The following is a 14,564-nucleotide window of genomic DNA, read 5'->3' as shown; positions in this document are numbered from 1 at the left end:
AATAACACAACTCTGAAGACTGAGATGCTTTTTTATTGAAAGATCAAACATTAGGAGGAATGATTGGTAGAAATGTCATTGTTACATGGTCAAGGGCAAAAAAATAAAAAAATAAAAAATAAAGTTAGTGCCAAAACTGTGGTCCTGTCTTGCCAAAAAAACAAAAAAAAAAGCATCCATGTTCCTTTCTAGTAGTCACATGACATCATTAACAGAGACTTGGTTAAGCCTCATAACATCTTTTCAGTGAAGCTGTTTATTTTTCCTTTCAGGTAAAAATTTCTGTTAATAATCAGACAATTTTATAAACAAGCTTGTTGGTCAGTACCAGCCCACGAGAGGAAAGGTTTTCATTTGGGAGAAGGATCCCTGGAGTTTGATCAGATGAGGAGGGGAAGGCCCACCGTTGCTTTGGATCTTTTAAGAAGGAGTTAACCTTCTTAACTGCCTTGGTCCCCAATTCCTCATACCTCTTGTCACAGGGCATGACACACCACATGTGTTTCAATTACTGCCCGTTCTTCACACTCAGAATTTTCTCCTTCAGAGAGGAAAAAAAAAAAAAAAAAAAAAAAAAAATAGTATCAAGAAAAAGGATAACTTGGAGATAGCTTAGGCAGACAGCATAATGCATGTGTAATATTTATTTGTTTAATCAAACAATCTTACTTTGATCATGGTCTCCAGCTTCACGGCGTCAGCAGCAAATTTGCGGATGCCGTCAGACAGTTTCTCCACACCCATGCGGTCCTCGTTGTGCTCCCAGCGGAAAGTCTTCTCATCCAGGTGGACCTTCTCCAGATCACAGGCCTTGGCTGCAAAAATCAAAAACATCAGGTTCAATGTGGCAGCAGAGAAAGGCTGCTTACAGATTTCAATCAAAAGCTGTCCTGATGCATCTAGAATACTCTTCTCTGCATTAGGGAAAGTGTCCCTAGGTTTTGGGGAAACATAAACCAGAAGATAATTAAACAAGTCCTACTTGTACAGAGCAATAGAAAATATTTTTAAAACAAAGCTTGTGCTTCTGATCTTTTAATCTGTTTTAAATGGTTAGGTGAAACTCTCCAGAAAAGATGGGATGTGTGGCAGACTTGTGACTGGTCCAAAAAAACCCAAAGTGCATTTTTAGGTCTGTTTAGTTTTTAGATAAGGTGACTGTGGTACTAGAGTTTAGTGGAATGTCACTAATGAGTGTGGCTCACAGAGGAAATGCCCTTTCTGTTGACAAGGAAATGTCTTGTAACAACAAAAACGTGTGTGCATGTAAATTAAACAGGTGTGAGAACCACATTGTTCTCATCAGTAGCACAGAATGTACTCTAGCCAGAAATGATTTTAAAACTAAATGAAAAGATGTTTTTGGTAAAATCCAGTTAAAAGCTTCAAACCACAATAATCTAGGGTAGACCAAGTTCTCATTTTTTAATTCACCCTAACATAATTAACACAAAACTGGCAAAAATACTTCAGAGAGCAATATTCTGCATCTTTTTAAAGTCAGAGAGCAGTACCTTTCTCCACACTGAGCATCTCCGTGACAGCACTGTGATCCTGGCTGAGCTCTGCCAGCAGACCGGGGGAGATTGTGAGCAGGTCACAGCCTGCGAGGGCTTTCACTTCCCCTGTGTTTCTAAAGGAGGCCCCCATCACAACAGTGCTATAGCCAAACTTCTTGTAGTAGTTGTAAATCTTGGTCACACTCACCACACCTGAGAAGAAGAAATACACAACCAAAGAAGAAGAGGTCACCAATTGATCAAGATACAACTGTTGTAGCAGTTTGATTTTTAAGGTAATGGTGTAAATCAATCCAGTTTTCAGTTACATGGCTGACTCATTATTATATTACACAATACTGCCACGCAATACACCTGCAACATCAGAAACTGTAATTACATTAATTAATTATCCCAGAGGTGATCGATCCAAACATCAAATCACATTCTTTACCTCAGACAGGTAAGCTGTCACACAGTGTCACTGTAGAAGTTATAATTTAATCGATGTCTCATCCACTTACTAAAGCCTGTATAAATGCTTTTCCCTAACTGCATATCATCTGGCACTGCCACAAAGCTAAAGCAACACTGAGCACATGCATTATAAGTGAGCTGCTGTGTCTCTGAACATTTTCTTCAGTAATTTGTAATCCACTTGCAGAAGCTTCGATGAAGTTTCATTTATTTTAATTACACCTCTTTTTAAACACATTATCTCTATTAGCTCTGTTTTTAAACTGTGAGAATACAATTATGCAGAAAAAAGGGATATGATGCACACCCACCCACAAATCAAACCGTTCTCAGCTCATCTGACGAGCAGAGTTGTGATTAAACATTTCTTTTCACTGAATAGCTTCGTGATGCTGTTGTGTTTCTAACACAAGCAACCACAGAATGATACAGTCAATGGATAAAGTAAAACACAAGATTTACTGCAAGTCCGTTTTAAACATGTGTATCAAATAAACTGGTGACTGACAATATCGTCTCATAACTGCAGTGTTTTTACCTGGATCTTCATGTGGCTCGTAGCTTTTGCGATCTGTATTCTCCTTATACCAGTCAAGGATGCGTCCAACGAAGGGCGATATAAGCGTTACCTTTGCTTCGGCACAGGCTACGGCCTGAGCGAAAGAGAACAGCAGCGTCATGTTGCAGTGAACACCATGCTTCTCCTCAAGCTCCCTGAACAAACAAGCAAAACAAACAAAAACATTTATTTAGAACACATTGATAACAAAAAATAAGTTACACACAATGTTATACCAGTTCCCGTTTCAAACATCTTCTCAAAGGGCCAAGCTCAAGATCATCATGAAAACACTAACATGTTGTTCTTTGGCCCACTGACTTCTGAGGGGTTTCTTTCTTTCACTTTGTTTTCTAGCCTGCGGGTACTGTCGCACCAGATATGAGCAGCCATGTTGCCAGAGTAAAAAGCTACATCATGTTCTTGTTTACACTGGTTTACAACAAAATGTGATGATTTAACAGCAAATAGTGGTTTGTTTGCTGGGTTTCACACTTGTTGAGTAGCTGTTATTGCACTCATGCTGCATGTGCTCCTGTTTGTGGGGAGAAGTAAACACAGACGTGACTGACCGGTGAAATACACCGGCTGTGATTTTATGCAAACGTGTTTTGATGTTCCATTACATGTTTGCTATAATTCATTTAACAAATATTGGAAAGCAGTGCTTAATCTGAGGTCAGTTAAAGGGCTCATATATGTTGGGGTCTCTTTATCAGTAACAGGACTGAAAAAGAAAGCTGCTCCTTCTCTAGAAGACTTTATGCTTTCAAAATGAAATACACTCACTCACACATACGCAAGTGCAGCATCCGAGAGTATAGCACACTTCATACTCACTTCCCAGCTTGGATTCCTTCCCATGTTGATGACAGCTTGATGAGTACGCGTTCCTTGCTAATGCCTGCCTCTTCATAAAGTGCAATGAGCTTCAGGGCTTTTGCAACCATTTCATCTTTGTCAAAAGACAGCCTGTGACATAAATGAGAACCAACACAGCTGTTTGGCATTTTAAAATCTAAGAGCAAGTATTCTTTGCTTTATTTGTTTTGCGACTGTGTTTCCTGTGACAACAAGTTAAATGGTAAACAGCTTTTAAGAGATTGCTATAAATGCCATATTCTGTAGCTCAATCAGTTCACTATTCAGGTACTTTTTCCCCCCCATTGGTTTTACAGAGAACACATAAATGATAAGAGTTTGCTAAATCAATTTGCATTTCTCAGAGAAAGTTGATTAGCTTCTACCAGTTGTTTATTATCAATAACACAACTTAGCTGCTGGTTAAAAAAAACAACAACAACAACAACAAAAAAACAAACAAGTGGTTAAAATCTCAAATTTCAGGCTCTTAAATATTCCCTGATGCTCTGAATGACACTAATATATTAGGAAACACTTATGTGCTGCCCTCTAATAAAAGGTTTTTTGTGCAAGAATGGCATCTTATCTGAAACTTGCCTCATTGCTTAAAGTTTCTCTTTGTCTACTGTGTAGATTTGAAAAGCTCAAGCCAGTAAACATTTCACATCTTGTGTCATTAATAGCACTTTGTTATAGGTTTGCATATACCTGGCATCCACTTCAGTTGAGACTCTGCCTGGGACCTTCTTGAGGATCTCAAGCCCAAAACTCACAAACAGCTTGTCCATGGTGTTTGCTACCTGCTCCTCTTCGGTTCTTAATGGAGACAGAGACAAAAAGGCTGACCATCTCCACGTTTCAGTTACAATGACAACAAGTCAGAAAACCAATCAACATTTCTTCAAAATGTTGAATTTTAGAACACATTACACAATGGCTGAGAAGTCCACATTAGTAAAATCATAGACTACTGGTCTAGGTGTTTACTATGGTTTTAACATGTTCTGTTCACACAGTGTTTCAGTTTACCGTGTAGCTTTGGGAAATCAAGACAAACGTGCTTCCTATCACCCATCATATTTTCCAAGAGGCACGAAAGGTGTTTTTAAATACTAAAACCTCATCGGCATGACAACAATGACATGTTGTTTTTTTTAGTCCACAGAAAATTAAACAACTTAGCCTCACAAAATCTGATTAATTTAGTGTGTAATGTCTAATTAAACTCCACGCCACATGAATCGACAACATATTAAAGAAAAAAAAAAAATCCATCAGATATCAGGTTTAAGCAGAAAAGATGCACATTTTATTAGATTCACTGCTGTAAATTAAGGAATGTCCCGAGAGCTTCCACAGACGAGCTGTGTAATGTGCAGACATCTAAGAGGCACAAAATATCCCCCAGTGTAGTCCAACATCTATTTAACTAAAGGACAGTTTAGCCACAGTGTGTTTGACCCATTTGTGCACTGTACTTACCCGCCCTTGGCCATGCCATACTTGATGGCCTGATCCACCAGCTGCTGGTAGGCTGTCATCTTAGCAGCAGCCAGGATAAGAGATGGGTTGGTGGTTGCATCTTGAGGCTTGTATTCATCAATGGCTGCCGTATTGGAACACAGATCAAAACAGTTCAGTCACATAAACACCTCGTTAGCCAGGCTAGATTAAAGCAGGAGTACAGAGAGGTACCAACCATGTGTTTAAATATATTAAATATGTTTAACCTGCAATAATAAATTACAGATGAAACATAACAAAACAAACACAGCATTGACCACAGGGGAGATGGTGTTTCAGACGCAGCCCCTTCTGAAATAATGCTATGCTAATTGGTAGCCCTTTAAAGACTGCTGCTGAGTGACTAAAAGCAATGCCTTTGTGGTACAGTGGTTAACACATTCATCTAACACATGAAAGAGCCCTGGTTTGAGGTCAGAAGGTGACCCAAAAATACAGCCTGAGGATGGAGGGCACAACCTACTGTACTGGTGTTGGTCCCGAACCTCGATAAATCAAAGTTGTGTCAGGAAGAGCATGTGGTGTTTTCATTTTGTGTTTGTTTGTTTTTTTAAATCTGTTCGAAATCAACATGTGGATCCATCTACTGTGGCGACCCCTGGGGAAATAATGATGCAACTGAAAGTACCCACCAACTTACCTGCAAACTGTACCACTGATGGCCAATACATGGATTACATATCTAATGGTAATAAAGTTTGCTAAATACTACATGAGGCAAAAAACATTATTTTAAATATTCCACCACCTTAGCTTACAACGTATAATTAAAACTAAAGGCCTATGGAAACATTTTACCTGGAAATGTTCTCAGGATGTCTGTGGATCATATGGGGCAAAACAGAAGGACAAGAAACTCTTGGCTGCTGTGCTTAATAATTAATTTATTACCTTATATAAACACCAGCCTTTCCACACATCAGATCTATATTAAAAACAATAGTTTTCTGTTGCCATACCCAAACCTGCCATACAAATTTATATTTTAACTCCCAAGCTAGGCCATCAGGAGTAACAGCTAGGACCTGCCAACAAAGACACAGTGTATTGCAACAAGGACACGTGTATTCGTCTGTGTCAATAGCACAGTTAAGACTGGTTATCCCACTAAACAACTATAGTTTAGAATCTAAACTATAGTTGTTTAGATTCCTTATTTTAGTTGAAAATAAGGAAGCTCTAAACTTTAGATCTTCCTTATTTTCAACTAAAATTCATCAGTGTTAAAGAGGACTAAAAGAACTGACAGAACAAGAAAATAACTCACTCATGCTGAATCAACATACTGCTACCTGCAGGTAGAAAATGGTGCCATCTACTGTGTAAACATGTACAGTCTCCAAAAAGAAAAAGAAAAGAGAAAACTGATTTTTGTTATTTTTCTATTCTACATTGAATAAGACTTTAATTGTACCAGGCCAAGCATAGGGTAGAGTACACCCTGGACAGGTCGCCAATATACTGAAGGGCTGTTGTGCAAACCTAATCTAATAATTAATATTCAACTAATTAAATCTTTAGTGGCAAAACATCAAATTACTACAATTCCAAAAAAACCCAATAAATTAAAAGAACCTAATGTCTTTGATGCATAACAATAAGTCACAAGGTATATAATAAATGTATGCCCCAGTCTACAGGCCTTAAAGAAAACAACCTGTTGCAGTTCACAGGACAGAAATTTTATTTGAAATGCATGAGTGGTGGGGCCTTTTCACCCACCACAGGGGTTTTATGTCAGCACTGAATAGTAGCAGCATGGTTCAGTCAGAGCTGCCAACTCTTCATCCACAGAACAAAGGCTGTGTCTGTCCTGTTGCACGTTATCTCTCAACCCCCTCCTTCTACAGGTCAGCAGGTCTGAACTGGACACTCGTCATCAACTGCTCAAGTACTGCTGATTATGACAACATACCCAATACTTAAGGTTTGACATAAAAAAAAAAAAAAAAAGGAATCCAAAAAACTTCCACTGCCAAAGGTGTTTAGGCAGGTAAAATACTGTGGAAGTCGCTACATTGATCATAAACAAGACTGTGTATATATGCCAGTGTAATTACATTTACACACACTATACTTCAGAGTTCCTACAAATAAACTGATGATGGCACTTGCATGACTTGGTAGGTGAGGGACATTTAAAAGCACATGAGATCACATCTAATTACCCACACCATAAGAAAATAAAAACATCGTTTTAAATCAGTGAATGCATTTAATTTGACTGGTCAGTTAAAATGTTGTGTGCATAAAGACAAGTTTGTATACTAAACATATATCCATAACCTACCTGCAAATACATAAACATTACTGCCTTGATCACAATGTCAACTCAAAGTCTGTATTGATCCTGGTAGACAAATCACATATTTCTTATGTAAACTTTTGAGTCTTTGTTCAATAAGAAACCCTAACAAAATGCATGTTTTCCTTTAAAACGTCAATATTCAAGCCGGCTAATTAGTTAACAAGTAGCCAAATTTCATAAGAGCAACCTCCACTAACTTTTAGTCCACTGCTGAGAACTTTTTATCCCCTCACTTCATTAAATTAAGCAAAACTGTGTTGGTTAACTGTGTTTCACCATGTCTTCATGTGAAAGCAAACATGTTTCTGCTTGACCTGGTCTTGCAACACGCATGTCTAAACTTGCAACAGGTGAAAGACGAGAAATGCATTTCATAAAAGACAGATGAGCTGTTGGGCAAATCTCGACTGACCACTTCTCTTATTGCAGCCCTCTGCAAAACATCTTTGTTTTTTTATTGATGGTGGTAGTGACAGAGGTATTCACAGCAGTTAAGATTAACATGTGTATATCAGCATTGAGTGACAGAGACAGATGATCAAAAAAAGTATCTGCTTCTTTCTGGAAAATTCTTGCTCTTCAACTTTTTTACTCCTGCTAGTACAAACTGCTGGGTTACATTATTCTTCCTGTAAAGCAGGGATGTCAAACCCATTTCCTAGCATGGGCCACATACAGCCCACTTTGATCTTAAAGTGGGTCAGACCATTTCGATTCAATTTCACTTATATAGCATCAAATCACAACTGTCGCTTCAACAGACCAGTGAAACGTGACACTCCTGCTGTAAAGCATCTGCAAACTGTACTAGGAAAAATACATACTTCTCCAAGTACAATTAAATCTAAAAGTACAGACAACTATGAATAACTGGTGATAATCAGATTAATATATACTTAAAGCCAAAGCCTTCTTAATGTTCTCACCACAGACCAATTTTTGGTAAAACATAAATGGACTGGACTGTATTGCACAGCATTTTTGTTATGCCCATTCTTATTATGGAGGCATTCACAAACATATTTGTTTAAATTACAGGCAATAAACTAAGTTTATAGTTCAGCAAAAGGCTAAAGAAATAAAAAGTATACGGATCTGGGAGTATCAGCTTTCCAGAGTCATGCCTGGCAACATGAGTCCAGTTCTGTCGTGTCATCCTGACTCTGTCGTGTCATCCTGACTGTGCAGGCGGTGCACGACGAACCATCTGGTTTTGCATCACAGTGTAAATCTAATATTTTTTCCAGCCCTGTTCCTCATTCTGACCTATTGAGAAACATGAGCTTTACCTCTGTTACAAGAACTGGACAAACGAGGAAGGATAATCTGATTTTACAACCACTTACACAGGCAGTGTGCACACAGTAGTCTGCAACTTTGGTTTGCCTAATCAATTTTGCGTTCACACCGCACACATATTCTATTATATAAAGATAACAACATTTTTATTAGAATAAAAGAGAGGTGTGTTATTATTCAGTTTGCATTGTTTGCTAGTGCAGCTAATAGTACGTAGATACTGTTAAGTAACGTTAATAACCAGTAATAGGATCATCTACTTCAGTAGTTAACCGGAAAACTAATTTCCAACTGACATGAAACAGTTATATAGCTAACGTTAGCTGGCTAACTAAACACAGTCACTTCGATGCTCACACCCACTTCATGACATCGACACCACCGCGGTCATTCACTTCAACGCTGGATCCTTCCTTGTCACTTAGTTAGCATGCTAACCAGCTAACGTTAGCATGGGATAAAACGGGTTTTACCGTTGAAGTCTCCCGTGTCTGCCACCACCACAGTGTGCTTCTTCAGCTGGTTCAGCGCCGACTCCATCTTTCGCCGTTTGTCTGGTGACCCGCTAGACATAATGAGGCGAGACTGGGACCCTTTTATACACACAAAACACGTGAGACCGGGAGGAATGTCACAGCGCCCAGCGTAAGAGGACGGGAGCGCGCGGCGTAAAAGAGGAAGGCGTCATCCGGGGCGCGCAGAGACCTGTTAGAGGAAGTGCGCAGAAAAAAAGTTCACTTATAACGTCTGTCTACAGTTTATTTTAAAAATGGAAACCAGTCGGGCAATTCATTATATTATTCCTCACTTACTATACTATACCAGTGCTTTATTTATAAAGTACTTTTAAAAACAACAAGGCTGACCAAAGTGCTGAACAACAACACCAAATATAAAAAAATACTTCTCATTCAGTGGTGGAGAGCTCAGATACTTCTTATATCTTTCGCAATCTGTTGCACTGGCTCGACCTGTGGTAAAGTTTTAAAAAAAAACAACCTCCCAAATATAGGAGCCTGTTTTCAGACCAGTGTGTACTTTTGATAGCCATTTATTTAATCTCCATAAACTTACTTAATTACACTTTAATGCACAACATCTTCTTGTGATGTTGTATTTCTGTGTAGCAATATTAGTTCTTTTGTTTATTTAAAATCTATGACTACCTTCTCCACCATTGTTGAAGAAATTCTATCCCTTGTGTTGTATTTCTTTTTGGTGTTTTTGCTCCCATACCAATGATTAAAAGAATATTGTCACAGTCCTGGGTCGGTGACCCAGTGTATTGTGTTCTGTGTTATTATTAATATTTGAGTTCATCGTGGTTTATCATTACTAGTCTTTTGGTTTATAGTTCTGTATTTCTCTAGTTCTTCTTTGCTTTGTGATTTCTAGTTCTTGGGTTTTGTTCCTTTGCCCCTCATGTAGGTTTAGTTAGTATAGGTTTAGTTCTGTCTTCATGTTTATTTTCTTGCTGCACCAGTCAGTCGTGTCTCATGTCGTAGTTTGTTACTCCTGTCCCTGGGCTCCGTGTCCCCTCTGTTCAGTGTCTCGTCAGCGCCTGTCGTGTGTTTCCTGTTTTATTTTGATAGGCCCTGTCCTGTATGCAGTGTGTCTGATTGTGCTTCCCCTTGTCTCTTTAGGTCTGATTTCTCCCAGCTGTGTTACCGCCTGTTCCCCATCCTCTCGTTGTCCTGCTTGTGTATTTAAACCATGTGTTTCTCTCTGTTAGTTGTAGTTGTTTCTCTCTGTGCTGTGTTTGCACCCTTTGTGGTCCTGGCTTAACTCTAGTTCAAAGTTCCTGTTCTGGTTTGTTTTCCTTGTGTTTCTTAGTTGTTAGCTTCTAGTTTTCATTTTTGAGTTTTTTTTTTTTTTTTTTTAATCAACTTTGTTTCTTATGAAAAGTCTTCCCAGCAATAAAAACGGTCGCTTTAAGTTTCATTCCGCGTACGTATGTCTACAGATTCATACCTGTCAAATGACTGGTGGAAGTATTGTTGAGACTTGCTATTCACTTTGTATCTGGATGCATCCATCTGTCCATCCAGATAGTTTCTTTAGGACAACACTTTATATTAATCCTCTCTATTTTGCATTATAAGGAGCATATAAGATGATGCACAGTTATGGGGGACTTATAAATAGCTAGCATAACCGTTTCTACAGGTTCCCATATTCTAAATCGTTATTCATTTATTTGCGGCTTTATAGTACTTTGGTGCAATAAAGCGTATTGAAAAAATTCACTTACAGACTTGAAGTTTTTACCCACTGTGCAGTAACATTTAAACTACTGTGTGAATTATGGAATATTAGATGAAAAGTCTAACCTTCTAAATATTTAATTACACTATGGGAAGAGAGTCTGCTCTGCACTTTAACAATATGCCATGGCCTTATGTGATTTTGATTGCTTGATTACTTCTGTAACTCCGCTGGGCCACCTGTTGCTGACAAATCTTTGAGCCCTCCAGTAACAGCCACCTGTATCTCAGTCTGATTTGCAGTAATATGGGAACAATTTCATTTTAGAAACCATTACATTTGGTGTGATTACCCTTCCTGCCTTTCAGCAAATCTGTCTGTATTCAAAAGTAGCACGTCAATCCCCAGGTTCTAGCAGCGCAATAATATTGTCGCTTATATTTAATAGCCCGTAGGGCTGCTTGACTGGAAGATTTATATTCTGGGGTACCTCACAGTTGACATGTGATATCAAACCACAAACCACAAATAAAATATATTGAGCATATTTATTGAACAATGGCTACCCCAAGGGCAAATAAAGTTTACATTTTTGCATTTAGGATGTAACTTTTGTGTTTTACCTCTGGTAAAGTCCTTGCTGGACATACATTCATGCTGAAAAGAAAAAAGAAAAAATGTATTCACTGGACTTTATATAGATTTTTAAAGGCCTCAGTTAGCATGTTAAACATTAACTTTCATGACAATATGATTGGAGGAAAGCCAAACATGTATGGTTTGTTTGGAAAGGCTACCAGGACAACGCTTATTTTCTCTAAGAAGAACATGGCAGCACCTTCTGTTTGCAAAGATGCATCTGAGCCAAACCCCAACTCTTCTGGAAAAATGTGCTTTGGACAGACAAGATGAAAGTGGAGATGTTTGGCCATAATGCACAGTGGCACATCTGACGCAAAACAAACACAGCATGTCAGCAAAAACACAAAATACCACAAAATAGCACAACGGTGGAGGGGTGATGGTTTGGGCTTCTTAGAGGATAAGAACACTTTGCAATTATTGAGTCAACCCTGAATTTATCTGTATACCAAAGTATAGCAGAATGTCTAAAAAAGAAAAAAAAATTGCAATGGCCCAGTCAAAGTCTAGAACTCTCTACACTGCAAAGAAGAGTGGGCCAAATTTTCTTCACAGCAATGAGAGAGACTGATGAAGTCATAGAAAAAATGGTTACTTCAAGCTATTGCCACTAAAGGTGGTTTTGCAAGCTACTGAATCATGGTGTGTACTTAGTTTCATAAGGCTGCATAGAGTTCTGTGAAAGCTTTCTTTTTCCAATGACTGCAGGGCTGAAGGAATAAAGGATCAATCTTTATAGAGCTTGCATGCAAATTTTTCATCTACACTGTGTGTGAGATCTACTGAGAACACGTGTTCAATTTCTTAAAGTGTAGCAAAATCTACTCGTCATACTCATCAAAAATGGATCCCATCAGTATTTGAGGGCATCTTACATACTTGACTTTGAAATATACAACACTTTTTCCACAAGAGCAGACAGCATGTTTGCTAGTTTTATTTGAGCATTTTTAAGCTTTCAGCACACTTAATCACAATCTCTCAACCATGTCATTCAGCTTGTGCTGCCATCATTCAATTTGTCAGCACTTTAGAAAAGAAAAAGTACATCAAATATTTGAATCCCACAGGTGGAGTAGCCTTCGGTCTGCTGATAGTGCTGAGCACTTGGAGCCTGTGGTGCAGATGGTCTGTACAGGTTGACTCCTACTGATGTTGGAGATCTTCTGACTTTTGCCACCAGGAGGTCAAAGTTCACATGGGAATAGAGCAAAATTTATTCAAGGTTTCCTGGTGATGTGTCCTTATGACCTCTCTTCTAGCATCAGGGACACTGGTAGTGTAAAAACAGCTTCATTAATTACTGTTCTTTATTTTACCAGAGCTTCGGCCTCTTTACACCCCAGCTCTTCTCCATCTTGGAAGTCAGTGATGTTGAGCCAAAAACCTCCCTTCTGTGTCCTTATTACTGGCGTCACTAGTGAAATGTCAGCATAACTGCTAGATGTTTTGAAATGTGACATCTGACATTTTCATTTAAGTATGGATGAATTTTAATGGGAAATTACTACCAAGCTTGAGAAACGGTTAAATAGTTAGCAGACATAGTTATGCTGAAAATGTATTGCAAGGCACAGACTCTTTACATTTCTTTTGATTTGCTTGACAAATATATATTTATCAAAACACTGTGAGCTCTGAAAATCAGTGTTTTGCAGGTATGTGATGGAAATATCAGTGTTAGTTGTTGTTGTTTTTTTTAAATCAAGTATTAGCTTGGAAACCATCAATATGTTTGTGCGTGGACAAAAAAATGTCTTTACTTTATGTAGTTATTTGTATTCATCGGATGCTTCTTTGAAATCACCCACTGTGTCAGACCAAATTAGCCCATAAATTACCTGTGGAAATTGTCAGGGGGCGCTCCGCTCCACAAAAGATGATTATTGATTTTCAGTGCTGTAGCGCTAGTGAACACTAGATGTCGCCATTTCGCTGCTCGGCTGTTCGGCGGCTGTCACATGTGCGTCCATGTAAAGAGGGAGAGGGAGAGAGGGCGAGACCGAGTGCGGTTAAGGGACCGACTTGAGAAGTTTTGTCATAGACTGAGTAAAGAAGAGAGACAGCCGTGAGAGAAGTGAGCGGTAAGTCACTTTTCTTGTCATAACTATTAGGCTCTTACTTCTAACTTCTCTGCTACTTTCTATGTTCCGTCGATTTTCTAGCTCCAACAGAGATGTCAGTGATCTTGTTACAGAGATTTAACGTTGATAAATATGAAGCTTTCATGGGCTGAGGTTGTCTAATTAGATGTGATAACCGTATCCTGGTGCCGTTTATCTTGTGTGAATTGTTTAATGAACGTTGCACTCCGTTTACTTAAAGGTGGGATTAGATTAATCATACTTGAGCTCACTCATCACCAATAAGGAAAAAAAAGTCCTCTTTCTAACACTGGCCTGTCTGTTTTTAATACTTGTGAGCCACTGTCCATACTAGCTCTCCTGTATGTTGTGACTGTAGATATCTGGGGATGTTTAGGGATGGAGCTCTCTGATTGGCAGAGAAAGGGTTTCCTGGGTCTCGATGAAAGAGACAAAAATAAACTTGTGGAGAAGAACAACATTTCGAAATACCAACCATTCCTGAAGCTATCCCCTCCCATTAGTTTTCCTTTTTTTCTCCATGTGGGGTTACAGGAACTTAAGGCCTCGCTAACTTCTCAAAGTTGTGGCTGGTCTGGCAAAGTGCAGAGGAATTCTCTGCCATACAATACAACCCTTATGTTAGGTTAGCAGAGGTCTTAAATCCTCCCATATGAAGCTGCCCCAGTATTCATGTGGCACATTAAACATTAATCTCAACTGAGATTGAGTTAAATTGCTTCTGGAAATCTAGTCTAGAACAGGAGATAATCTTGTACCTCTTGGCCCATCTAGTGTTATTCCTACTGTTGGAAAAAAACCATATTTACCATATTTACATGTGTGCCAAAAAGTCACACATGTAAATAAACATTATTATAGAGTGAGAAAACCAGTTGTATGCGCACAAACAGATGCCACACTGTTGTTGTGACCACAATCCAATGCAGCTTTAAGACTTTTAAATAGGAAAAATCTGTGCTAGAAAAAACTCCCACTCTTTATAGAGCTGCTGTGCTAAACAAACAGGGATCTGAAGGTCATTTTCTTCCTTTTGGAGTTGCTAGTTAGTGTTACGCAGACCTTTAAACTACTGCCCACAT

General features: G+C 38.7%; 2 protein-coding genes across 3 annotated transcripts in view; one reads left to right on the top strand and one right to left on the bottom strand.

The window, feature by feature from the left end:
• Positions 1 to 13: 13 nt before the first annotated feature.
• Positions 14 to 9,199, bottom strand: taldo1 (transaldolase 1). Of its 2 annotated transcripts, XM_040045389.1 has the most exons (8): positions 9,004 to 9,198; positions 4,882 to 5,005; positions 4,108 to 4,215; positions 3,376 to 3,507; positions 2,515 to 2,690; positions 1,515 to 1,712; positions 670 to 815; positions 14 to 541 (listed from the first exon to the last, which is right to left on the bottom strand). In XM_040045389.1, exons 1-8 carry the CDS (start codon positions 9,101 to 9,103, stop codon positions 509 to 511), a joined length of 1,017 nt encoding a protein of 338 aa, XP_039901323.1. In that variant the 5' UTR covers positions 9,104 to 9,198; the 3' UTR covers positions 14 to 508. The 2 variants fall into 2 exon arrangements, with proteins under 2 accessions (XP_039901323.1, XP_039901324.1); XM_040045390.1 differs by lacking the exon at positions 14 to 541 and having other exon boundaries at positions 637 to 815; positions 9,004 to 9,199.
• A 4,140-nt stretch (positions 9,200 to 13,339) lies between these two features.
• tspan4a (tetraspanin 4a) overlaps positions 13,340 to 14,564 on the top strand; it is a 159,246-nt gene continuing 158,021 nt past the window's right edge. Inside the window, exon 1 of the mRNA XM_040045684.1 lies at positions 13,340 to 13,461. The gene's annotated coding sequence lies outside the window, so the exon portion shown is untranslated. The remainder of the gene's footprint in view (positions 13,462 to 14,564) is intronic.

The sequence above is a fragment of the Simochromis diagramma genome, unplaced genomic scaffold, assembly GCF_900408965.1.
Source record: "Simochromis diagramma unplaced genomic scaffold, fSimDia1.1 OVJJ01000079.1, whole genome shotgun sequence".
NCBI lineage: Eukaryota > Metazoa > Chordata > Actinopteri > Cichliformes > Cichlidae > Simochromis > Simochromis diagramma.
This window is presented reverse-complemented; position numbering and strand designations above follow the sequence as displayed.